The sequence below is a fragment of the Musca domestica genome, unplaced genomic scaffold (genome assembly GCF_030504385.1).
Source record: "Musca domestica strain aabys unplaced genomic scaffold, Musca_domestica.polishedcontigs.V.1.1 13, whole genome shotgun sequence".
NCBI lineage: Eukaryota > Metazoa > Arthropoda > Insecta > Diptera > Muscidae > Musca > Musca domestica.
In genome coordinates, this window is record NW_026712172.1 from 4881719 (window position 1) to 4909140 (window position 27422).

Sequence of the window (27422 nt, forward strand, 5' to 3'; positions counted from 1 at the left end):
TTTTGCACAGTTATTTCAAAATTATTTTATTTCATTACTTTTCTTGATTTTCTCATTAAATATGACGGCCTATTTCGTCTTTTACACACAAACACACACAGCACTGCAAACACATGTACACATGTATATATGAGTACGCCTGCAAGCGTATGTGGTTGGTATATTTATTTAGCTGAAATGACCGTTAATATCAATTTGTTTTTTTTTTCATATTTTGTTTTGTTGTATTTTTTCGTGTTCGGTTTTAAAAATATCAATACACCACATCACGTTAATCGGTAGTAAATATATATATTTTTTAATTAATATTAGTTATTTAATAATTGTTTGTTTATGCAATAGACACATAGACACAGACATTATACATACAAATTACACTAAAATGTTTTTGTTGTTTTCATCATTTCATTTTATAAAATATCTCATTATTTTGTAATACCTAGTTCTTCATTTGTTCTTTTCATATATATTTTTTTTTGTTTTGTTTTGTTTTGTTTTGTTACTTACTATCATTATTAATTAATACAATTATTATTAATTAAATCAGGAAGATTAAGGTGCGTTTAGACACATTACACATATAGAGAAATTTATATAAATAATGCAATCAGTTGTTAATACATTTGTATTCTTACTTTTCTTTTTTACGGCTTTGTTAGCTTGTTAGTAATAACATCTACCTATTACAATAATATGTTGGTTTTGTTTTTCTCCTCCGTAATCGTTTTGTTTTATTTATTACACTCTTAAACCTATAGCAATTTAATATTTTTGAACCTGTTTAGAAAACAAAAACGTTGATTGAATACCTTATAGAAAATGAAAATACTTTTTGAGTTTATGACAATACTCCTACGGGGTTAGGGTAAATCAGCGAACATTTACTGTTAAACTAATCTAAAACAGGCATACATATTTCGATATATTTACATTTGCTATATGCAAAAACCTACTATGAATACTCCATGGAAAGTCTCTTTATAAATGCAAATGGTAATGCCTTTTTGAATGATTTTCACCATAATTAGTAGCAGAGAAATTGTCTGTATCTAACGACTTCTATATAACCAGAAACTCTCTTTTATTCACAAAGTTTGTAAAACTTCGTTATAAATAGCGTTTTAAGCTTTATAAAATCAACATAACATTCAAGAAGTATTTTCTAATTTCGATATCGAGTAGAGTGAGTTAACATTGCAGATAGAGATGTTTTGAACGAGAGAAAAAGGGAGACATGAGAAAATGGAGATTAGAGTATAATTAGAATCAAAACAGTAACTTCATCACAAATATGTTCATAACTAAAACTGTCAACGGTGTAGTGGAATAAGGAGCTCAACTATTAGGTGAATTATTTCGCTTTTTTCGTTTTTTTTTTTTTTTTTGATTTCTTGATTGGTATTATGGATTATGTGCATTGATTTAAGAAGATATGTACGTTTATACTTTAGACTCGCGAAAAATGACTTTCGGCACAATCGAAATTTATACAAACTTTGGAAAAATGTTTTAAGTATAATATAGTTTCAAATTAGCTCTTTTCATGGGACAAAATTAGGTATAAAAATTGACAATGTTACATAACAAGCTATTCAGTAAATAAGCACATTTATTGGATTTATTGATAACGGGTTTTATAGGCTGGCACATAGCTAATTCAAACTTAGGCAGTTCGTAATTAACACACATTTGATAAAATTGATTGTTTTTTTTTTCTTAAATATTGTTGATATTGGCTTCGTTTGTTTCTATCTATGTTTTCAATCTGCTGTCATAATGTATTGTTGTTGTTTTACTTCTTATTTTTGTTTTGCCAATGAAAGTTGTAAGCAACAGGTTTTTTTTCAAATCGTTTTCGTATATTAATTTACTGATTTTGGGATGCGGGTGTTGTATTTAATCTCACTTCTGTTTACTATAACTAAATTTGCACTCACATACACACAGATACATTAATATACATACAATTAACTAATGAAATATATATTTATATTTTAATAATTTAAAAAATCAACTATCAACTAAAACAATGATTTACACGCTCTCAAAAACGCAGTACACATGTTCGTTCTTTCTTCAAAAAGACAAGCATTGTTTGCGGTTCTTTTCTGGTATTCAAATTATTTATACTATAAAAAGTATTTTCCTCTTTGCTATTTTTCTCATAATTCCATTGTTGTTGTTTCACAACTTAATATAACACACAAACACACGTACATATATAATAACCGAAAAAAAGAAAAAATCGAAAGGAAATACTGATGATTTATACCATGACAAATGCATCTTCGCCACAAAATAGATATGGATATTGATCTATCATTGTTTGTACAATATCTTCTAAGTAGGGACGCAACTGCTCAAAGTGACCCATATCCGTAAAGTCTATAGGAATCAATGTTGGCCACCAACATATGGCCAGATTCTTACTATCCATGCTGTTGAGTTTGGAATTATCGGAAACACTGCAAAAATTAAATTAATCGAGAGTTAATACATGTTTCAGAACACTTCTTTCTCAAAACTTACTGGACGAAATGTTGAAATATGTATTTCAAAATTGCAAAGTTTACGGGTGGTAGTTTTTCCAGCAGCGTCTTTAAAGCCATTAAACGACAACTTCGATCGGTTTTAACTTCAACATTAACTTTCGAACCACACACAGTGCGAGAACCTATAACGAAACGGAAATAAAAAAATGTTTGTAAGATAAGTGTAGATTTTATCACAGTTAAAATGGAAAAAGAAAGTGTGGTACATTTCGGGACATTGCAACCATAAACAGTGACACAACTTATGCTCGAGTTTCTTGTGATAAAAGTCAGTGTCTTGAAAAACTCTTAAAGTTTTTATTCATATTATTGGTAGCGGACAAACCATACAAAAAATAATTGCTCTGTCCAAGAACTCTGCAAAGTTTGTTCGTACGGGAACACACTTTTTATAATGAGTCAAATTGTCATTGCATTATTATTTTTGAACATTTAATCGACAGACAATTAACGACGAGAGAGGGTTCCCACTATTTCTGAAATTTTTGGATTAAGATTTTTTGGAATCCGTTGATTTAAAAATCTGTAAGCCACCAAGGAAAAGAATTATATTTTTCCAATGCTTATTAAAAAAATATTTGCATCAAGTTTCCTATTCCAGTTCAACTTTAATTGTGAGTCTCTTAACAAAAGAAATGTGTATATTCAATATGAACCATAAAAAAATATGATCAATTTTTGTAAATAAGAAACATTGCTTATTTCGGATTCGGTACATCAAAGCCCCGAAGAGGTTTCGAGTTCTTAGGCCAAACGTTGTTAAGGCTCTTATATAGTTTTGACAAACATTCGCAGCCGCATTACGCAAAATATTGGATAGATCTTTGAAATGTAAGAGATCTTTTTGCAATCGCCCCATGTAAGGATAATTTCTAATTAATTTTTTTTTAAACTTTTGGCCATGTTTTCTGTATATTTTAGCCAAACTTTTGGTACAGCCCTTATATATTCCAATCGATTTAATTGAAAAACAGTATTTTTGTTACTTCATGGACAGAAAACCTTCCGACAGGTAGTGATCCAATACAAACGTATATTTAAAAAGATCATAAAATTGAAAATAAAAATTAATCTGGGGATTAAAACCCCTTTTGAAGTTTTGCTGTTTTAAATGAATACCAACAAATCCACTAAAAAATTAACACACACCATACTTGTATCGGAAAGTTGTCTACACTCAAATATAACATTACTACCTGGCCCGGTCCGCGTTGCCGGCCCGTAATTTTTAGTCTTTAATGCTTTTTATATCCTCCACCTTGGAAACGAGGGTATATTAACTTTTTTATTCCGTTTGTAACATTTCTAAATGTTCGTCATAGACCCCTAAAATATACATATTCATAATCAGCATAAAATTCTAAATCGATCTGTCCGCCTGTATGTCTGTTTGTTTAAATTACGATACAACCCACATTATTTGACGTAGAGCGTCAAAATTTAGCAAAACAATTTGTATTGTGTATAGGATGGTTGGTATTGAAAATGATCTATCGGTGCACGTTTTGGTATAGTCCCCATATAACGGTACCTCTCGAAATTAGGTATTTTGATGATTTTTGCCACATTTCTACCTACCGATATTGGGTATATTGATAATCCTAGTCACATTTACCCACATAATTGTTTCAAATTTGGTATTTTAAGAGGTTTGATAGATGACAATCCTTGAAGTATAAATTTGTCCACAAAGGTTCCCGTTTTGGTATGGCCCCATACAACGGCCTCATTCACTTTATGGTTTTTTGACAAGTTTAACTGCATTATCCAAAAAGTCTTACTGGTATATAAATTTTAAAGTGAAGCACGCTTGAATTCAGATACTTTTATATAAAAATGTTTTCTTTATCCTAAGTTGGATGATATTAAAAGTTCTGCCCGGCCGAACTTAATTTTTATACCCTCCACCTTGGAAAGGAGGGTATATTAACTTTGTCATTCCGTTTGTAACATCCTTAAATATACGTCGTAGACCCCATAAAGTATATATATTCATAATCAACATAAAATTCTAAGTCGATTTAACGATGTCTGTCTGTCTGTTGAAATCACGATACAGCCCACATTATTTGACGTAGAGCGCCAAAATTTAGCAGAGCAATTTGTATTATGTCTAGGATGGTTGGTATTGAAAATGAGATATATTGGTCCACGCTTTGGTATAGCCCCCATATAAAGGTACCTCCCGATATTCGGTATTTTGGTTATTTTTGCCACATTTTTTCACGAATTTCTCTGAAAATCCCAGTTTCCAGTTCGTGTGGCGAATCATTGTAATTATAAAATTTTAAAGTATAATGGGAATTTATTGTTTTGTCATTGAAATTATGGGGTCTCCATAATGTCCATATCTTTTATCATAGTATTGAATTATACGATTAAAGAATTGTCCGGTTTATTAAATCATGTGATGGTTACACAAAATGTGATCAGTTTTTGCAAGAATGGTTTCTTCCCAAATTACCAACATTTGCCGAAATTAGTATGAAAATATGGTTAAAATGTAAGATATACTTGAAATCGAGTTGTACCCTTATCCGGGGGTTATGACCCATATCATGACCTGGAGTTGAAAAGTAAATGCCAATTTCAGACAAGAAAGATCGCCATTTAACGTCGTATTGCGTACTATTTCATTTTTGATATTATTAATTTAGAATTCAAAACAATAAAAAATGTACACTTCTATATAGTTTAAAAATTGAAAAAATTTCACGCCAAAAGAATTCTTTCTTTTATTTTTTTATTGACATATTTTACGCATTTTTTTTTTTTTGTTTTTTTTTTTTGCCAAGATTCCATTCCGAAATTGTATGAATTGTGAAAATCCATCAAAACGTTCTTGAGTTATAAACATAGTAACTAATAAACAAATTGATTTCAGTGAAAAAATGTTCTGTATTTTTTCCCGATTTTAGAGTTTTTGCAATGGTTTTTGCAGGAGACAATTCCGAATTTGTGTGAATCGTTAAAATCAGATCAGCGGTTCTTGAGTTATAAGCGTGGTAACTAACACAACTTTCTTTTATATATAGATAGATAGAAGTATGCGTGGTCAGTTCCTCAGCCACCAAATAAATCCCTAGGGTTGGAGGGAAAGTCAACAGTATCTCGTGTAATAATTTTCAAACCGATATCTTCATTATTTTGAAAAATATAAGGATTTCAGATAGGAAATAGTGGGCGTAAAAGTAGGCGTGGTCAATATTTTTTTTCTTTAAAAACCTAACTCGGGGTATGAAGAATGCTCCTACAAAAAATTATGCAAATCGGTCTAGCCTCAACTGATTCCATTACCAACGAACAATTGATTTTTATATATATAGAAGAAGAAGATTCTTATAGCAAAATAATCCTTGTTTTTATGCAATACTGCCAAAGACACTATGTACCTAAAATCAACATTTTCCATGGAATCTTAGTCTGAAATTTTCTTTTAAGGCTACTTTGCGATCTAAACTTTCATAACGCGGATACAAGTCTTCTATTTTTAACTCTACTTTCATAATCTGCTGTAATTGTTGAAAAATTACACAATGTTATAGAAAGTAATACAGAAAGTAATAAAAAATGAACCGACTGGGCGCCACAGATCCCGACACACCAAAAAAACAACATACATTTTTGACAGATACTAATAAGTTACTGACGTTTATCTTATACATACCTGCAACTTCTTCCAGTTCTTTTATTATATCCTTACTAAATAATGGTGGTAATCGTTTAGAGAAAAAATCCTTTAGTGCGGTCGCTACAGCATTTACGGGTATATCCAGAAGTTCAATAACTGTATTGGAGTCTGTGTAAATAAAAAGAACACAAAAGTTGATAATTAAATTGATCATTGAGTTTGTTTGATCGCCTCATACCTTCTTCAAACTTTTGGAACAAAAGATCTACATGAGCACGACTTCCTGGCACTCGATAGATACCCTCCGAGTCCAAGCCCTCCTTTTCAATATATTCTATGCACTTTATTAAAAATATAGGAATTTCCACCTTGTCGGAGATCATAAGTTTTTCAAATTGAGATTCTGTATCGGGGAAACCCTTGGAGTTTTGTTTTAGTTTACGTTTAAGTTTCTTTTCTTGTTCCTTTTCCTTCTCCTGCAGTTTTCGCAGTCTCGTATTTTCCTCTTTGAGGCGACGCTTTTCCGACTTCTCAAATTCTTTCAAACATTTAGCATTCATATTATATTCATTTAGGTTTTCTGGAGCACCGAAGAGGCCTGGATTATCTGGCACCATGGTGTACTGTAAAATTTTTATTTTGGAATTTTAGGTCATTTGTCTTAATTTGCCTTAATGTACAAGCGCTTACCTCTGGAGATTTATCGGTTTTTATCATATCGTTTATCAAAGAAGGGTCACTAATTTTCTCTAAAAAATATAATAATAGTTTAATAGTATATTAAATAAGTCCTGGAAACATTGTTGGGTTTATGACTCACTTTTTTCGGCAGTGACCATTCTCTGGTAATGCAATGGTATTTCTGGTGGGCTAACGTACGAGCCAAACATGGTGGGTACGCGTGGCGTTTGTACCGGTATAGCAACCTTCTTCTTTTTTGTCTTTTTATTGACGGGTGGTTTCTTATTCATTTGCTTATAGTAGGCATTTTGCTGTCGATTTTTACGCTCTATAGAACTAGCACAACTATCCGATTCAGTACAGTCTAGATTGTAAATGAAGATGAAAATTAGAATTTGTTTCTTGTTCTGTTTATCATGTTTAATTCTACCTTCATTTTCATAGATTTGTTCATACTCAGCCAACTCTTCAGAGTCCTCCTCGTCTCCATCCAACTGAGAATGATCAAATTGAGTATAACGCTTTGAGTCCTTATCGCCACTCTCACAAATGGGCAAATAAGAATCGCCCCCAAAATTCATTTTTGCTACTGCATCACTAACTAATTGAAAATTTTTCATATTTAATTTTCCGGGTTGCTAGTTCGAAACAAACAGAGAATTACAAAGATATTGCATTGTATATAATGTTATGAATGCCATGTACTACCTACCTTTAGGGTCTGACTTGGACCTTTTGGACGAATTTTATTCAAATTAGAATCTATATGTCTACGACCAGTTGTGTATGCGTGGGTTGAGCCACCAAAATTATTCCAAATTGAATTTTTGTTGGCATTGCGCCGCGCATCAGTTTTATCATCCAACCATTCTAAAAAAAATCACAAATAAAAAATTAATTTACCTCGAGTTTCAATTCAATTGAAGTTACACAAAAATTAGAAAAAAACTATCGTCGTTGTCATTCCAATGTAAAACTACCCTACATCCAGAACGAACGCTTTATGTACAAAAGATAGTTTAAATATATTCTAATAACAAAAAAAAACATAACTTTTGTTTGAAATTGCACCGGCATTATACACACTGCATGCACAACTCTCGCTCGTCTATATGTATTATTTTGAATTTTTTTAGCAAAATTTTTTACAAATAATATGCCAAAAAATGTACAACATACCAAAAATAACAAAAAAATCTATATAAATTTTTTTCAAAATAAGCTAGCAAATGAAATGAGTACATGAGCGATGTAATGCAACTTGTCATAGATTAAATTTAGCACTGAGTAGAATATAACTCATATAAATGACTTTTTTCCAAATGTTCTTAGTTTTAGTAAGATTTTTTTTAAATCTTACCACTGTTGCCATATGCCCCATTGGCTTTGGTATGAATCATAATGAGATTCTTGAATGAAATTAATAACCTGCAGGCTTGTATTTCATATCACCGTGTTCCACATAATGGTCATTAAAGAAACAACGATTTATACTCGTCGATAGCCAAGCGGCACTGAAAGCTTTGAACTTCTCTACCATTAAGTCTAGGGGTGTTTTGGGATGCAGGAGATCCTTGAAAAACACTGGGTCGTCCATCAAGCTCTGTTGGGTTCTTGGTCATTGCAATATTCCAGGCAACGAGATTGCAGACGAATTTGCAAGGCTGGGGTCTGAATCAGCTATCATTCAAGTTGAGAAGAACTCGGTCAAACCAACGTTTTGCAAGATGAGCCTCACAAAATGTTTCCTTTGGAGATGAAGATCACAAATTTTTGGGCTCCATAACAGTTTAAAACATGTTTACTTATTGCCTTTATACCAGCCCATCTCCAATTTTATTGGTCTAAATTTATCCTGTGTAGTGAAGTTCCCCAAGGATAAGATATGAGTCCCGTTGTTTATAAATTACATTATCTTTTTACGAATTTACAAACGTTTTAAAGTAATTCTCGTTTTGCCAATATCAAGTAGACTTTGTTATGTAGTACTTGTTGTGTGTTTGGATAAATACGCGGCAACAAGGGTTATTCATAGAAGTGAAGCATTAACTTCTTTACGAGAAGTCATAGGTGTGATCAAGTAAAATATACTACGCATGAGTCTGATGGTCTTAATGTTATTTTAGACAATACATTTATTTTTAGGCAGAATTTAAATCGTGTGGTGTAAAGAATAAATTGGTTAATTAAAAGCCCTGTTCTTTATTCTTTAAGATTTATTCGGTACGGCGTACTGTCTGTTCCATTTTGGTGCAAATGCAAATGCTTACATTTATTGTGCAAACTGTCGGACCCACATCGTCCCAAATGTAAAAATATTGTTGTTTCATATGAAACGTGCTTTAAGCTTCTACGGCATTTAATACATATTTTCTGATTTTGGTTTCTTCTATCTTACTATAGAGGGTATACGAAGCTTGTTAGTCCGTTTGTAACCTCTCGCAATACGCTTTTTACACTTCACAATGTACATACGGTTAGGTATAGCCTCCATACAACAGTACCGACCGATTTGAAATGTCATTGGTATCTGGTTATAGATTATAACCGAATTTTTTGGGAGTTAAATTGGGAGTTTGTATTCGCAGTATGCGAGAAATATAGGTGCAACGATTTGTCTATATAGGTCTAAGTTGTGGAATAAACGTTATTTAGCGGTATCTCCCAATAGTCGATATTTGGTGATTTTATCCACATTTTTGAACAGAATTTTTTCAAAGCGTGTTGTCGGAATAAGTAATAACTATAATATCCTTACCAGAAGATTGTCTATACAGGTCCCCGTGGAAGTGATACAATTGCTTCTGCTTGATAGATGTGACTCCAATGCCATAATATTTTTGATGGTAAAGGTCACAATCGATTGTTGCCTGTTAATTTTTTAAAATTTGTATAACCTCCACTATAAAATGGGGAAGGGTATATTATATTTGTCATTTGGTATGTAACATCTCGAAAGTATATATATGATCTGCGAGTAAGTTTATACATATTAAACGTGTCCCTCTAAATTTTGGAGATGGTACGTTGTATCATACACCAAGTTTAGCACAAGTATACGGCTCAGTCAGAAGATTTATGTCGATCGAGATCTCGATGAATTAATACACTAAACAAAGCAATTACGTCTCTTATCAGACCTACATTTAAGTAAGCCTCGGTTGTAAAAGATTATAAACTACACATATTCCCCTTAAATAGAATTCAAGAAATACAGGCTAAAATTAATTTAATTTCCAACGTTGTTTCTCGTGACCAATAGGTCTATGACTTTTATGACCGCAAAGATTTCCGCCTGGAACACGCTACAGTCGTTTCTAAGCTTGTAGGATTCACGAACGTTAGGAGTGTCACAAAAGACAGCATATCCCGTTCCGCATTCCATCCAGAACCACAAATAACAATGCCGCGGAAAGGTGAATTGCTATGGGCCCAGGCGTCCCTATCGGGTATGTGGATGTCAGGTGGGTCAAAGCTCTACAGTATATTTACAACAACCATATATTTTACTTGTATTGGCTTCCACTCTCACATTCCTTACATCCCGTTATCGGCTTCTTTTTTTTTGTCATTACCAACAAAAATTTGTAACTTTCACAAGCAACATTTTCATGGATATAATGAAAAAAAGTGAACAATAGGCAGGCCTTAGCATGGTAGTCGCTAATTCGAAAAAAAATACCGAAATTTTAAGAAACTGAACAATTGTTATTAATAATTGTCGTTAACTAGTTAAGAGAATCGCACTACTGACTACAGAGTTTGCTGATAATATCTAGTTTTGGTTTGAAATTCATGCTAAATTGTTCAAGCTAAGTTGTTTTCTTGTCCGACTTCTCTAAATTTTTATGAGAATGGGCTATGCAAAAAAACCTATTCTCTTCCCAAAATTGAGTGGATTTCTTTTATATTTCGAAACATCTTTTTCGGTAGTTGTTTGTTAAAACACAAAGAAACCCATGGTTTAAATAACAATTTTTTACGCAGAACTTCATATAAGAGGAAAAACTGTTGGAAATTTAAAATCACATGATTATGTGCAGTTTTCTTGGATTTTTAGTATAATTTTATAAGAACGGTGGTAAATGTTTGGTTTATGAAGATTTTAATTTTAGTTAAGACTGGTCATTATATGTTTTTGTTTTCCATGTTTTGTCTTAATATTGCAAAATTATATTCCGCATCACTAATTTGAAAAAAAAATCTATTTCTTCGAGTATGCATTTGTAACGTTTCTCAAATTAAAGCATTATTTTTTGCAAAATTTTGAGGGTCTAGTGCTATTTAAATGAGGTGCATTACATAAAAGTAATAGGAAAATATAAACAAAAAAAAAAACTTTATTTATTGGGAATATGGAAGGTCTTATGAAACGTGCGATATGGGATTCAACCAAAGAGTAGATAAACACAAAAAAATAACGAATAGAATGGCATTGAAAGTTTTAGTAACCTGCATCATGGGTAGCCAATGAATCCTTTGACCCGCTTACATCCGCTGCTTATGAAAATTATTCAGTTGAAAAATAGAAATGAACAAAGAAATTAACAAATTATATAACGTGACAAACTTTGCTAAAAATCATTTAATTGAATGATAACGAGTTATTACATGTTATTTCTTCCAAACTAGACTCGGAAGCTGACACAAATTGACTCTTATATGAGCATGTAATGAGCTGATGATCTGGAGGAGCTGGCTCTGGAGGAGTTGTTGGAGGTGGAAATATCTGGAATCCTTTATGATAATCATACATTAGTTAATTTAATACGTAGACGATTATAAATTTTAATTCAGATGCCTGAATATCATCTATAGGTTTAATAACTACTACATGGTGGTATGTATGATATAGTGTGCGTTTAATTATAACAATGGAAACAAATAAAGTAAAAAAAACTACGGTTAAATGAAAATAAACACCCAACATTCTGGATGAAGGGTTTAAGAAAAAAAAACTCAAATTTTGGATGACGTAAAACAAATACAAAAGCTATTAATACCAATATGCATGAGTAACCATTTCATAAGAATATATTGTAAAAATAGTTGAAAATTCCCTTTCCTTACCTTAAAGTGTTGAAACACTTTTTAAGACTCTTTGTAATATCTGCAGAAATTTGGCGATTTTTTAAAAACGAACAGTGAACTCTTCTAATTGAAAATGTAATTCTTTCTTCATATTTTCTAGTTACTTTTAAATTGAATATCTGTCTGTCAAACATAGCTTGATGACAAAGACCTAAATACTATCTATATAACAGTTCATGACAGGAAAATGTTAATATCAAAAACACATTTATAGAAAAAAATGACAATCAAAAGTTTGAAAAATCCAAAAATTGAGTTTCAAAAATCTATTCCATAGACTTTCCAAATAAATTGCATATTGCCTAAGCGGTTTAAATCGTATAACATTGCTAACTATGTTGTTACGATATCATAACAACAGAGGTATTTTTACTGGGTTGTCATATCTTGGCTCTGTCTTGTCCCATCTTTATACTTCTACGTCTTTGTTGATGAGTTATCGGCCTCAACAGCTCTAAAATCATCCTGTCGAGTTGTGGCAACTTTCAAGTAAATTATCACTCAAGGAAATAAACTACTAATATGAACATAATTTAGCATCAAGAGCTCTATAATGTTACCTTTTTTGAGTCATGAGACTCTTTGATTGAATGACCGATATGTTAACATCTCTAAAATCATCCTGTCGAGTCGTGGCACCTTTTAAGTAAATTATCAATTATAGTCACTATGATATATTATGACGGCGTGAAAACCAATTAATGCATAACTACATTATTCTGATCTTCCAGACGAATAATTTTTCAAATTATTGATGTTAGCAGAAAATATTCTACATATGTAACAAGCTACAACGACATTTCTTTAACAAAATGATACAATTTTCAGTTGTAGCTTTTTATTGCAATATTTTGATAGTTCCAAAAAAGAGTAGATAAAAATTATTCCCTTGTCAGTTTGAGGTATTCAATATCACAGACAAATTCTTTGAATGTGAATACGAATGTTTAAATGTCAGTAAAAACTACAAATTAAGATTTGGGGTAAATCTTCAAATATTGAAAAATTAAACTAACAAATTCTTATGAAATGGTTCAGACTCATCTACTTACTCTGATGGATCATTTTTGGTTTTTCGTTGCTTTCTTCATAGATTTCATCTAAAGATATGTCTCTTTCTTCTGTAAAGAATGTATACATTACTAAAGGCAATACTGTATACCTAGCACAAACTTACCATTTAATGAGTTCAGAGAACGTGTAGGAAGCATTTCGTAATTTTCACTGCCGGAACCATCTGTACCTAGGGTACTTGACAGCATATAGCTTTCGTGGCGCGGTGGAGGTCGTGGCAACTTGACGGAATTTTCAAGTGTTCCCTCTCCGGAATCCAAAGTAATTGACTCTTCAACGTGTAAATTTTCTACGTCATACTTGTTATCCCAAGCATTCTTCAAGAATGGACTATAAAAAGCAACTGCAAACACCAAAACACAATACGTTCAATACTATGGAGATCCTACGGATATTAATGACAAATACTTACATTTAACATACTGATCTGATGAAAATGTCATAAAGCTTGCTTTGTAACGATCAGCCAAAGAATTCCCTTCTGTAATGAGAAATTGACACAGTTCACTACTGAAAAATGCATTAGCACCACCGCTTTCCGTTATAGCAATAATTTGCAGTGGTATATTTGCATTTTGCGAGACCAGAACGCTGAAAATATAAAAGAAACTAAGTAAGTATAACAGCACAGATTGCACAGATATTTATAGAAGTCTACCTTAGATTAGCCAGCGAAGAACGTCTCTTGGTGGAGTATACAAATATAAATCCATGTATCAATTCATCGCGATATTGATTTATTCCATGGTATGATGATAATATAAATTCCACTCTCTTTTTCGAGTCTCCAATGAATACGTCCACCACAACGGAATGTTCAAGTGCCTTGCAAAATGTCGATTCATCTGTCAATGGATTTATGATGTTTTCAATATCATACTGATCGCCACAGAACATGCACACCAATATGCGCAGATCAGTTTGATTCGGTGGAAATGTTTCAAGGGTTTTCATTTCGGCTACTCTTAACGAATCTATGACAATATTCAAAATCTCATAGACATATTTCTGATGGCTCTGCTGGTGGTCTATAAAATCACAGTGAAGCATTTCAGCCAAACGCAAGCCTTCATTGCGCAAATATTCGACTTCATTCTCTTTCAAGTCATGTGGCTGGTACACCAGTACAATTGGAAGGTTCTCAAATTTATCTTCCAGTTCCAAATTGCAAAGTAATGTGCGTTCTAAATTGTCTTTAAGAGTCTCAAACGACTGAAGATTTGAGTAAACACAAATTAAACCTGTAACAAGAAAGTGATTTCGATTAATCGCTCTTGACCGATTTAAAATTCTGTGCTTACCACTCGAGTAAACATCAATGGCCTTAAATGCTTCCATATCACCATTCGCTATGCGATAATTCAGATAATATGTTTGATTTTCGTAGATATATTCGCCTTTGGAACCAGTACACATGCGTATGTCGTTAAGTAAATCGCTGGCCAAGTGTTCGGATCCCACAATTAACAAATTTAGCGTTTTGTCAGATCCCTGAGATTTCCAACTACCACTTCCACCACTGCCAAGTGTTTTGTGGCTACCAGCCGATTTGTCCGTCAATATCTCTTCAATGAAGTTGTCAACGCAACTGTGATAAAATGGGCAATGATCACGTATGGGACAATGCATAAATCCTAAATGTTGAAATAGAATAACACGTCTCTCCTGGTCCAGTCGATCCATTATTTTATACCTATTTATAAAACATAGCAATTAAGAAGTTCTGAGTTTTTTCTTTTTGCAAAACAGTACCTAGAATCGTCCTGAAGCATATCGGTTATTTGCCTTACATCTTCTTGTGTTATAATATCAACGTTTTTAAATTGTTGAAAAAACTGAGCATGTTCCAAAAGTAGTTCGATGAAATTTTGTTTACTCTTTTCAATGATCTCGTCTTGGTGAATATCGTATATTTGTTGGCAGTCATGTTCCGACAGAGCCTCAAAGCATTCGCGGCCCATAAATAGTACACGAACTTCCGATAATTGCTTGCCCGGTGTAACAAAGCCCGATTCTTCCAATAGCATCTTGAATTGTTGTTTCCATCTGAAATGTTCATGATCAATAGTTAAAAAAGAGAAAATGGACAAAATTAATATACCTACCCTATTTTCTTCTTGTCCTGTTGAACCGAATTCAAAAAATTGCGAAATACCGTCTCGGCCTCAGATGTTTCTAACACATCAAAGGGTATACGCGCTTCATCTTCAGTTTCGTCCATATCAACCAATTCTTGCCACGATGCCTGGGGACATTCGAAAAAGTATTGATCAAATTCGACATGATTTCTCATGTAGCTCTTGGCACATTCCCATATATCATCGTCGCTCGTGGAAAGAGCGTTTATGTCCGGCAGCATATACTCGAGTGTGCGGGCAAATTTATCCAAATATTGGTGTAAGCGCTGGTTCATATAGTCATCGCGTAACTTTTTCATATGCCTCCGGAACAGTTTTTGTCCTGCATCATGACCAAATATATTCAAAAACTCTGTCCACTCACGGAATTGAGCAAGCATTTTTGAGCCATGGGTCCAAAGCACATGATAATCTGTTATTTGGTTACGAATTAGTCGTGTAACAGCTTCAGATCGGCTTTCGAGCAGTTCCTTGCGTGATCTGGCAGCTTCTTGATATGGTATAATTTTAATGCGGTTCTTCACTTTGTCAATCATTTGGGCCAGCAACAGGAATGGAAGATCCGTATTTATCGATTCGTGGGCCGACGTCTCCACCATCTGTATCATGCCCTTGTACTCCTTACGCTGGCAGATTTTTTCTGCTTCGCGCACATACAGATCACAGGAATCATCGTTTTTGGTGGTTACAAGCACCAACGGCTTTTTGTTTTTGAGTATTAAAGTAATTGCATTTTGTACAAATTCAACTTGTTTCTCTATATTTCGATTTGGCACAGGGCTTACATCAAACGTAACAATGAAGCCATCTATTGCCAGTCTTCCATCCGGCATAATTTTCTGTTCATACTCCTTTTCTATTCCCAGCTGATTCTTGCAAATATACATAAGTTTTTCCGCAGAAAATACCTTTGTGCTGGTGCATCTCTTTAGGTAGGTCTCCATTTTGCCCACCTTGAATGGTTGAAATGTGGAATCATCCATAAATTCCGTCTGTTCGATAATATGAAAGGAATATTCAGAGCCTTCATCGGTCGCCTTGAGTACATCTCCCCAATAGAGAAAGTGATCATTGTTTACAACTCTCCCGCTGAAGTCGCTCTAGAAAAGAGAAACGGATTCATCGTATAATCGACCTTATCGATCTGACCAAATGCTCGAATTGACGCTTACCTGACTCAAAACTGATATGTGATCAATGAAGTAGTCATCGGCCATGGGCCTTATAAATCTGTTACATAAGCATGATTTGCCTACACCAACTTGTCCTCGGTCCTTCTCAGTCCCCGAGAGACCGATGACCGATATATTGAACGTTTTCATCTTTTATCTGCAAGCAAGCACAGAAACACACAAAATTAATTTACATTGACATAATTACGATACAATTATTGCGACTGATATACAAATGTAGGTAATGTTGAAATGAACAAAGTATGTGGCGACTTCTGGTTACCTTGCCACTAAATCAACCATTTTCATTAATAACACTACATTTTTTTCATAGAAGACCGACGGCCGGTTTGTTGTATGTATATGTGTTCATAAAACAGTCAAACTATTGGAATCATAAAACACCCAAGCGGGTGGGTTGACAAACCAACATAGAATTATTCTTTCAGAATTCTAAACAAACACTTTTTCCCAATATTTCAAATAAAATATCGCAAAGTTCTAAAGTATGTATGTACCACCGAAATTGTGTGGGATAAATTAACCAAAGTAAAATTTCAATTTTTACAGCGAAATTTGAATGTCATTTTTGCAGCCATCCAGACGGGTTTGCACCCTCGATGTAGTAAAGAACACTCACAAAAACGACAACAATTTTACATACCACACACTCTTTACAAAATAAGTGAATGCAGCAATGAAGCCATATTAGAACTTACTTCACCGTTATTATTGTTATTTTCATTTGTTTAAATGATTTTTGCTGGTTTTTAACAACATTCAACAGTTTTGAATAATTTCCATGGTAGGAATTGAATGAAACATCACTTTTCATAAAAATTTTGTACACATACAGAAAAAGATGTTCCTGCCTTGCTCTGTCCTCGAACAGTCCACTTGCAACGACAAAAAATACTTCCTTTGAGCATGACTGACAGCAGCGGCAGTAAGTTGGTTGGTTGGTTGGTGTTGGGTAAAAGAGCACATTGAGAGAATGAGAGCATAAGAGTTCAAATTTCAGATGAGAGAGAGAGAGAGTATATACGATAGTGAGAACGGATGAGTATTGAGATGTTGGTATGTGTGTGAGTGACATGTCATAGAATGTAAAAGCAAAAAGGATACGGGAGGAAATTGGTTGTTAAATGCTATGCCAATTCACTTATTATGTTGTATGTCGCACACACGCACCCACACTGCGAAGAAGTTACGTTTAACGTGAATTAGATAGTAACATGATGGTGGTTTTGTTGGCAAAAGGAAATTGTAAAGCAGCAATATTATTTAACGACGACGGACCTTGTCTGAACAACAGATTGAGCCACCAACCGAAACATGTACAGAAGCACACCATTACTGATTTACTAGCTCGATGTCTATCACAATATGCCTTCACTCCAACGGCGCATTCATCTTGATAATTTTTGATTTTTTACTGAACCCCATTGAGGTCGAGGAGCATGTGTTGCACAGTGTGATGTACAGCACAGGGCATTGAGGAGTTTAGAACGGGCATTGTCAGTCATTACAAACTATTTACACAATCGAAAATTTTGCTTTGTCCCACCAAATGTTTCAAATCCTTCTCATTTCAAACAGCAGCAGACAAATGTGTCCTTGTTCCATGATTGACAGGTTTTACACAATTAACAACAGCGAAAAAGAACAGGAACCTTATGTGTAAAACCTAATAAGTGGTGTTAATTTCGTTTATTCTTCAAAATGTCACTGGTATAACCGAGTAGGTGTGAATATCGGATGAATACTATAACAAATTGGTACAAAGAAGATTCTCTCTTATTGATGTTTCTTCTTTTCATAAAATTTAAAAACCTAACAAGGGTTTGTTGTATAGGGATAAATAAGTTGTCGTGGATTTACAAGTGTCATTGACCTAAAGGAAGCTCGTCATATATCTGATCGTTTAGCACCCGAAGTAAGACCTAACGTTCCAGCAGTAATATAGAGACCATTGAACGATTATGTTGGACTTTAGCAGATTGAAACGCAATGATAATGCTGAACAGACGGATACATCTGGATCTGGAGTATGTTTCAGTAAACGTTATGTATCGAAATCCGTTAAAGGTATATATGTGTTGAGTGATTCGCCTTTCACTGCAAATTGCGGTTCATTAAGGTCGGCTCGACAGAAAAAACGAGTAAAATGACGTTGAGTTCGACTCGGCCAGAGCTCCATCCTTTGTGGTCGGTGTGTAATAGTGTATCCCGGGAATTCCTTCTCACTGCAAATTTCAAATCATTAGACATATGATCTTCGTCTTGACATGGCAAAACAGAAAATTTAAGGAATATCATATGAGCCCGGCTGCTTTTTGAACAGCGGACCACGTTGCTACTCATGTCGGGTGGCACGGCCTTGTAAAAAATAAATTTGGTCGATTACTCGGTAATGTAGTTGACGTGGGGCTAACATATCATCTTAGTTTAAAATCTATCAATCTCGTTTTGTTTCAACGTCCAGATTTATAAAATCGGCAACTCCGATAGGCTGTAGTTAAAGATCGTCTGGATTAAGTTGAGTAGATTAAGCCTGCGACACATGCTGAACATAGGTTGCCGGCATTTTCATCAATTCGCATTAGGTGCACAACAATGCTGCTATAGTGATGCAATAGATGGGGGTGAACACAGAGGACGGAATTCATACTTTAATGGTTCGCTACATCGGTGACTGCATCACTTTCTCGACACACACACGTTTTAGACACCAAATAATGAAGTATATGGCTTCCAGGGTAACACCTAGGCAGGTTGAGTTCAATGAATGAAGATAAAAACTTGAAATTTTGGTTGAGGATAAACCTAGGGGTGGAGGGTGAGAGATAAGACTGGGTTTTCCGTACTAATTATTATAGTAACTTCAATATTGAATTTTTGTACGTAAGTTTTGGTGTAAGGTGTTTGGAAGGATATGGAAAGTACTATAAATGGCACAATGACTTTTTCTACGGAAGTACGGCTGACATTAAGTGGGCCATAGACACATTCAAGCCTTTTAAATCACCAGTGTCAGATGGTATTATTCCCCCCATGATTCAACATGTCTCGACGTCAATATCTGGGTGAGATTTTCAAAGCTTGCCTATACCTATCCTACTTCCCGGTACTGTGGAGGGAAGTTATGGTTACTTACATCCCAAAAGCTAGGAAGCCAAGTCACTCATCCTTTCTATTGAAAACATTAGAACATGGAAATCAGATCTCTACAACCCACGACTGTCAACAGCCTACATTAAGGGTAAATCTGTTGAAACAGCGCAACAACATGTTGTAGGGTTCATTGAGAGAAACATGAATGACTCCTTATTCACCTTTGCAATTTTCCTTGATATTGAGGGAACCTTCAACAACGTCACACTAGAAGCCATTTATGATTTCCTGTTAAGACTTAGGGTTCCCCATCTCCTCATAAATTGGATTGATACAGTACTTAGTAGCATAATTATCAACTCAAGCATTGGGGAAATATCTGTCAGGAAATCGGTCACCAGGGGCAAGCGGTGTTCTACCACCATTGATATGGATTCTGGTTATCAACCATTTACTCTTAGATCTAGGGAAAACTGGCACAAAGGTATTCGCTTATGCTGATGATGTTGCCCTGTTGATTGCTGGGAAATTCCTACAAACTATCTCTGATCTGATGCAAGGAGCTCTAGTCATCTTATCAAGCTGGGCACGTCGTAATGGACAAGGCGTGTACCCATCAAAGGCGGAGCTCGTCCTCTTTACGAGGAAACGTAAGTGTCCGTCCTTTATACCACCGATGCTAGATGAGTCACGCTAAACCTCTCCTCTGAAGCTAAATACCTCGGCACTATCCTCGACCGCCAACTAAGCTGGAAGAGGAACACCGAGAAGGAATGTGGAGGAGGAAACCAACACTAGTGATTATATCTCACCGCGGTTGTGCTTTGATCCATCTGACATCCACATGCCAGATAGGGACACCTGGGCCCGTAATAATCCACCTTTCTGCGGCATAGCTGTCTATACCGACGGTTTAAAGATGGAATGCGGTACGGTACGCTGGTGTCTTCTGTGACATTCTTAATGTTGGCGAAGCCTACAAGCTTAGAAACGATTGTAGCGTATTCCAGACGGAAAGTTTTGCGGTCAAAAAAGCCATAGACCTGTTGGTAACGAGAAACAACGAGGTTATCAATCCGGTGACAATATACGTCGATAGTCAAGAGGTCTCAGGTTGTTTCATACTGCAGGAAATCCTTGGAAAACTGGGTTGGGTTGTCCATCAAGCTCTTTTGCTTTCCTGGTCATTGCAATATTCCATTCACCGAGACTGCGGACGAATTGGCTAGGCTATGATCCGAATGGACTACCATTGAAGTTGAGAACTCGGTTAAACCACACCTATGTCACTTCCTACAGGTTATTCATAAACACTACTCGGAGAGAATTCAACAAAAATGGCTGGACGGAAGGAGGCCCACACTCTCGGAGAAGAGAACAAAGTCGCTACTGTCATTGTCTAAACCTGACTTAAAACTTGTGGTGGGTACCATCACAGATAACTGAAAGGTTAGGGCAATGACCTCGAAATGGGATAGCGATGACATTGATTACTGCAGAATATGTCAGGACGAAGAGGAAATTGAGACGATCGAACATCTGCTCTGTCACTGTCCAGCACTCATTAACGTGAGACACAGGCTGGTGGGGGAAAAAGTGTTACATGATTTGACTTCGTTCTCCAACACTGACCCTACAGTAATTCTTCAATTAGCCAGAAAATTTAAGTGGCTAAAGACGACACGGCAAGATCTCTAGGCGTGTATCACCCTCACACATACATTTTTAAAAAGCTCCAATACATTACTTTTTTCTTTTTCTACTTTTCTTCTTTCTTCAAATTTTCTTTTAGGATGAACACAATGGACCACCAACAGGTCTCCGTTTGGATCGGTGACCAAAAGGCAACCATGCGTCCTTTAACCTAACCTAACGTAACTTTTTACCACAAATAGAATGTACTAAATAAAGCAACACAATTTATTAATATCTAGTTATAATTGAATGACTAATTCCAATACACATTTATTTTCAGCTTTATGTCTCCCCAAATACCAAAATTTAAACCATTTAATTCCAATTCGACCTCCATATATCAGCAGTACTGCACAAAAGGCGATCCATATATCAAATTTAATATTTCCATCTCTATTTCTTCCTCAAATGCAAAATTAAGAACTATTTAGTACTTCTCGTACTTTTTAGTACAGATTTCCCCTTAACCCTAATGCACAATTTTAGATTTTAAGCCCTATCCGACTTATAGCAACTTTTGTACCATTTAGTACACCCCTTGCATCAACCCCACCTCCTTACATCAACACCATTTCCAAGAATTGATTCTCCTGACAACGTTCAAGTTTTTACCACTATCCGTTCACATATTTCCAAATGGTACCAAAAATTGTGTAATTTAAACTTTTGGTACACGTATTGATAAAATTTTAAAAACACCCTTTAGTTTGTCTATCTACACAACATCAAAGACTCTCACTACACATTTCAGATTTGCAGCTCTATCCCTTCCTCAAATACCACGTATTTCCAAATTCACCTATAAATCTCAACCGTGTAATCCTAACTTGTCAACGCATTATCAAATTTAGAACCATTCGTACGCTTCCTGAACGCGTTCCCAATATCGAATCTTTATTTTAGGCCTACCCGCTAGCAAATTTTAATTTACCAGATCAATCCGTTGAACCAAAACCAAACTGTACCGATTTCAGTACTATTTAGTACAATTGTTACACTTAGTACACATTTCCAAAACCACCTCCATATCTCAACACAGCACTACACCAGTTCTGACCCCAACACCAAAATTCAGAAATCTAACTATACATTTTTTGCACGTAGAGATCTCACGAAGGCACAAACTTTAAAAAATTCAATCGTTTTGTTCTCTAAACAAAACAGTACTCGTACCACAAAACATTGTCTTAATGTACTTCCACTGTGAGTTGCCGAGCTGTATCGTTTGCGAACGAATCACCAGGAAAAGTTCCCAAACGTTTGTTGAACGAAATGATAACTGGTGCATTTAAAATTGTCATTCTAAATATTGTTTTTTTTTTTTTTTTTTTTTTGTACCGAATGGCATGAATTTAACTTAATAGTAATTTTTACACGTTTGCGATGAGTTCTGTATTGTTTCGTTTCCAATGTTGCATCATCCAGTAGAATACATTTCAGTTTTGTTTAGTTTTCACTCATCTACACAAAGAGTGCAAAACAAAACTTGCATACCTCAGCCCACTATGCAATAGTAATCTTATTTCCAAATTTCAGAACAAATGTTGAGCTCTAACCATTCCCATAATACGAAATAGTACCAAATATAGTGCATTTTAGTATTTTTCGTTCACTTAAAATGCGAATTTCAAAAAACTCTTTAGTACATCCACCAGCTGATTACAACCAGTGATCCTCACGCCAAAATTATTTATTTATTTCAATTCATTCATGTAATAAAATCCTTTAAGGCCAAAAACATTACATTATAATAAGTTGTGAGCAATCTAAACTATTTCTACAGGTTTGTCAAATAAAAAGGGTACGATATTTAGTACCTTTTAATAAGTTTCGTACTTAAAAGAGTTTCTAATACCCAGAATTTCAAGATTTTAGCTTTAGCCATTTCGTCTTAAGTAAGTCAGTCAGTCAGTTATTTTACTCTTATACTCATGAATATTGAAATAAAAATGAGGAACGGAATATAAATGAATGAAAATAAAATCAAAAATTATATGCAACAAGTTATTCCCACATTTTTATATTTTTCCTCATTTCTATATTGAATGAGAAAGCGCGAAAGATGAATGAAATAAATGAATTTTCTTTCAAAAACAGTTCAATATAACAATTCCATGACAGAACTAATTAATATTTCCGAGGCGCGTCCCGCTTTCACGTCACTTGTTTTGTCAATTTTTAGTTCTTATTTTTGAAAACAATTACCTTACCAATGTTTACCTTTTTATTGTACCAAGGGTGTTACATCTTTTTGTCTGTTTAACTCCATGGTAGAAAAATTCAGGTAACTGCAAGAGTAACAACAACCACATACAAATTTGTTTTTGTACGTAGTACAAGTGTCAGAGTTATATGTCCAAAAATGTAAACAAAATAATTAATTTTCAATAAATTATTTTTATATCAAAAATATAAATTTTTGGATCTTGGATTATTAAATTTAAAATGCAGAAGAATAGTTCCTCAATTATTTAGCTTGAATGCTTTCATACCATTCGCCTGAATGTACAGTTGTAGCTGTATATCCTAGTATCTCAACACTTCTAAAATTCGCTAGAAAATCGTGGAGAAAGTAACAGCCATTTCAAATTGAAAGCAATATACAATTTGCATACACATAAAGTTTTCTACATTTTGCAATTTTAGGAAACATGAAATATACGAATATGTTGCTTAATGCCGAATATAGCCGTTATATTGGGGTCTATACGACGTGGATCTACATAGGCCTTGTTTGTCATAAGCCATTACCATATTCAAATTCGAAGCTTGAAATAAACGGTGAATAATGTAGCTAAAATCATCAAAATATCGTATATAGGGAGGCACCGTTATATCGGAGCTGTGCGAAGACCTGGACCAGCATAGACAATTTTCTGTCACAGGCTATAGCATCCATTACGAACATCAAATACGACATCTCAAAAAATTTCGGTGGGTATTGCACCTACCGAATATAGGAAGGTACTGATATATGGGGCCTATACGAAGACCTGTACCTGCATAGACAATTTTCTGTCACAGACTGTAGTTTCCATTACGAACTTTAAATACGTTATTTGAAACAATTCCGCTAAATAATGGCGCTAAAATCATTAACATACCGAATATCGGGAGGTACCGTTGTATGGGGGCTATACGAAGACGTGGACCTGCACAGACAATTTTCTGTCTTAGGCTGTAGTATCCATTTCGAACTTCAAAGTGTTAAGTACAACGGCGATTTTACTATTATTATAAGCCTAAAAATGTTCACATTGCCCCGTAGAGAAATTTTATATTTAAAAATGGTAGACCTATTGTATATCAAGAAATGGAATTAAATCACAAAACGTCATATTGAGCTTGACACTAGTATTATTATAGAGACAAATCAGCTGGGACTTGCTGCTACCTGTAATAATTATACCATGGGTTAACTCCTTCATAAGGATTTATTGAGCGTATATGTGATAGAATAGGCATTTTAAATCCACTGGCAATAAGCAATCCATATTGTATGCAAGCTATAGGTATGTAATTCATATAATTTTGGAAAAGAAGAAGAGACGAATAAAAATACTGTAACCATGGTACAATAAAAAGGTAAGGTAGAGCTACCAGCTGATTACAATTTTTTTCTAAGTGTGCCCGACAATTTTGTGTATGTTTTTATTGTTTTGAAAAATAAAAACAAAATATTTTCAAAATCAATGATAGGAAGACGCGTACATTGCGGAACGCGCATTGAAGTTATTCGCCGAAAGAAAATCCAAGCATTTCATGCATTTTTCGCGCTGTTTGACCGATTTTAAAAATTACGAAAATATTGAATAAATGAAAACAAATTGTTTGCATACAAATTTGACAGGGAACGAGCATAGTTACCTCCTTATTGTACCATGATTGTAACCGTCTCAAAAGTTATTAAATTGCTTTGCAGCTATGTATGTTCCTAGAAAACGTGTTGTGACAGCCGATTAGAGAAATTGCCAGAGGAAAACGTTGTTTCCAAGCATTACAATTGTTGATTTCACTCTTTGAAATATTTGATCACGAAATGTTCATAATTTTTGAAAAGTTTGACAACAATTCTTTCCCAAAAAGATCAACATTTTCTCATTTAATTATAGTTTAGAAGAAGCAGGAGCTATTTCATACTGCTATTTAGTCACCACTTGGAATTTCAAAGGAATATATTGTAAAAACATCGAACTCCTACATACAATTATATTAGATACACATTCGAATAGATATTGTGGATGGAAAAACACAATACATTAAGAAATTGTCCACCTAAGCAATGTAAATTCCATATGTATGTATGTACCAATGCATGTAAGTATATTATGCTACTATTACAAGTCGCTTGGTTTCGGTAAAAAATAATTTCTATTTTGTTTTATCAAAAACCTGTAGTAGTTTTTCTTATTATCTATATGGGGAAGAGACAAATACAACACAAATGAGAGCGAATGGTTTTACTTCAATGTTCGGAGATGTGTATCTTTATAAAAAAAATCATCTTTATTGGAGGAGCATGTTGAATGGGATAGGTTATTAAATATAAAATTGAATTTGAATTTTCAAACAACAATTATCGGGAATCTGTTTTTCGTTTGACGAAAGACCACCAGCACAATACTCCACAATACATAATCATAATATCTTACATTGCTCATTGAAACAAACGCAGATCTTGTAACATTTCTTTCATCCGGGATGGATAATGGCGTAGTTGCATTGAAATCTAGTCGCATTTCTTTCTCCTGTGCTTGCGCACTAACACAACGAAGCACACATTTAAGTTCGCTGTTTTTTTATTTATGTCTGGATACAAAAACAAGTGAGAATGGGAAAAGGCCATCTATCTCGTCACCGAATGATAAAATAATTAATTTAGATTTTGAAAAACAAATGAATAATCCCAATTTAAAGCACTTTCATTGATTTCGTTTCTTTCGTGTATTTCGTTTGGCATGTGAATCGTATATTACTTGGAAAAGTAGCAGCAGTAGCAGAGACGACAGCATCTAACCAGACAAACTTACACATTCAATAAAACCACTTTACTCTCGACTCGGCTCTAAACCCCGATTAGACAGACAACACACACAAATTACAGAAATTTGTTTTCACCATTCATCAATATTTCTTTATTCCAATTTCATCATTTGAGAAACACTTACTGGACTATGAACCGCACAAAAATGTTTATTATTTTTCTAACTATTATTAATTGTAAAATACTTGTTAATTTATAATTGAGCTCGACATCACTCACAACCGCCCAAAAGGAAAACAAATACAATACACTAGAGATAGCACACAATCGATGCTACAGGCGATAGTTGAATTTACCAGATCAACACCGATTGATGAGAATGCAATCGATATGACAGTAATGCTAGTGAGGTTCACACAAACATCTACGATATGGGAACCGTATAATAGATTAATGCTATGTTCTCATTGCACTTTCAATCATGTTGTTCGCTCTCAGAATTAACCCGTTCATACGACACGATTCGTAATTCATAGTAAAATGCATCGTAGAATGCAGGTAGTCGCACAGCTGCTGGGACAATGAACTGTCAAACCGATTTTGAAATTGAAAATGTTGAATGAAAAATTATTAAAATTTGTAAAAATTTTTGAAACATGCATTATATAGTAACCTCTTATTTTCGACGTATAAAAACATTTAAAAACCTACTGTTTATTTTTTCATAAAACATTAAAATTTTTTTAAAATATCAATGTTCCCAAGCGTTGATGCATCTACCTATATTCTTCTACCATGGTAAAATTATTCCATTTTTCAAAAATTTTGACAATTTATACGAAAATATATGAAATTCTCACTAATATGAATAGAATAGATTGTTGTTTTTCTCCCAAAGACTTATTATATCATTAATTTTACTATTTTCATTGATGTTTTCATCTTTTTGTGTAAATGTTGACATTTTGAGCATATTTTTGTATTTTTCTATTTTCAAATTCTGCTAGTGTCTCTTGTCGCTTGTCTGCCGATACAAACATTTTGAAAACATTGCCTCTATTGTTTGCAGTTTTCGGTGGAAATTTCAACTCGTGGACAAAATGCGCACTTCGGATGAGAGAGAAAACAAAATTTACTTCCGTTTGAATGTACATATGCCATTCAAGATTACAGTTTTCACTCATAATTTACAGTCTTCCCAACATTTTTTAAAATTTCATTAAATTATTCTATTTTGATTTTTAAATGTCATCATTTATTTTTTCGATAAATGCTCGCATTTGTTAGAAA

General features: G+C 34.2%; 1 protein-coding gene across 2 annotated transcripts; it reads right to left on the reverse strand.

Annotated features, from left to right (window-relative positions):
• LOC131800820 (rho GTPase-activating protein 190) lies at positions 1–26471 on the reverse strand. 2 transcript variants are annotated; one of them, XM_059118547.1, is made up of 19 exons: positions 26317–26471; positions 16340–16496; positions 15135–16267; positions 14782–15075; positions 14331–14722; positions 13688–14270; positions 13442–13620; positions 13133–13372; positions 13008–13076; positions 11476–11601; positions 11317–11361; positions 7577–7734; positions 7295–7502; positions 7004–7228; positions 6874–6932; positions 6422–6806; positions 6220–6351; positions 2530–2674; positions 1–2465 (listed from the first exon to the last, which is right to left on the reverse strand). In XM_059118547.1, the coding sequence occupies exons 2-19, from the start codon at positions 16487–16489 to the stop codon at positions 2267–2269; spliced, it is 4722 nt and encodes a 1573-aa protein (XP_058974530.1). In that variant the 5' UTR covers positions 16490–16496; positions 26317–26471; the 3' UTR covers positions 1–2266. The 2 variants fall into 2 exon arrangements, with proteins under 2 accessions (XP_058974530.1, XP_058974531.1); XM_059118548.1 differs by lacking the exons at positions 11317–11361; positions 11476–11601 and having other exon boundaries at positions 13008–13073.
• Between the last annotated feature and the right edge of the window lie 951 nt (positions 26472–27422).

What these genes read in the sequence shown, in the direction of transcription:
- LOC131800820 (XM_059118547.1), bottom strand. Translation starts at nt 16,489, where the DNA reads ATGAAAACGTTCAATATATCGGTCATCGGTCTCTCGGGGACTGAGAAG. An exon ending in ATTGGCTACCCATGATGCAG is followed by an intron (nt 7,735 to 11,316) that starts GTTACTAAAACT and finishes GATTTTTTTTAG; the next exon opens with AATGGTTGGATGATAAAACT. An exon ending in AGAACTGGAAGAAGTTGCAG is followed by an intron (nt 2,675 to 6,219) that starts GTATGTATAAGA and finishes GTTTCGTTATAG; the next exon opens with GTTCTCGCACTGTGTGTGGT.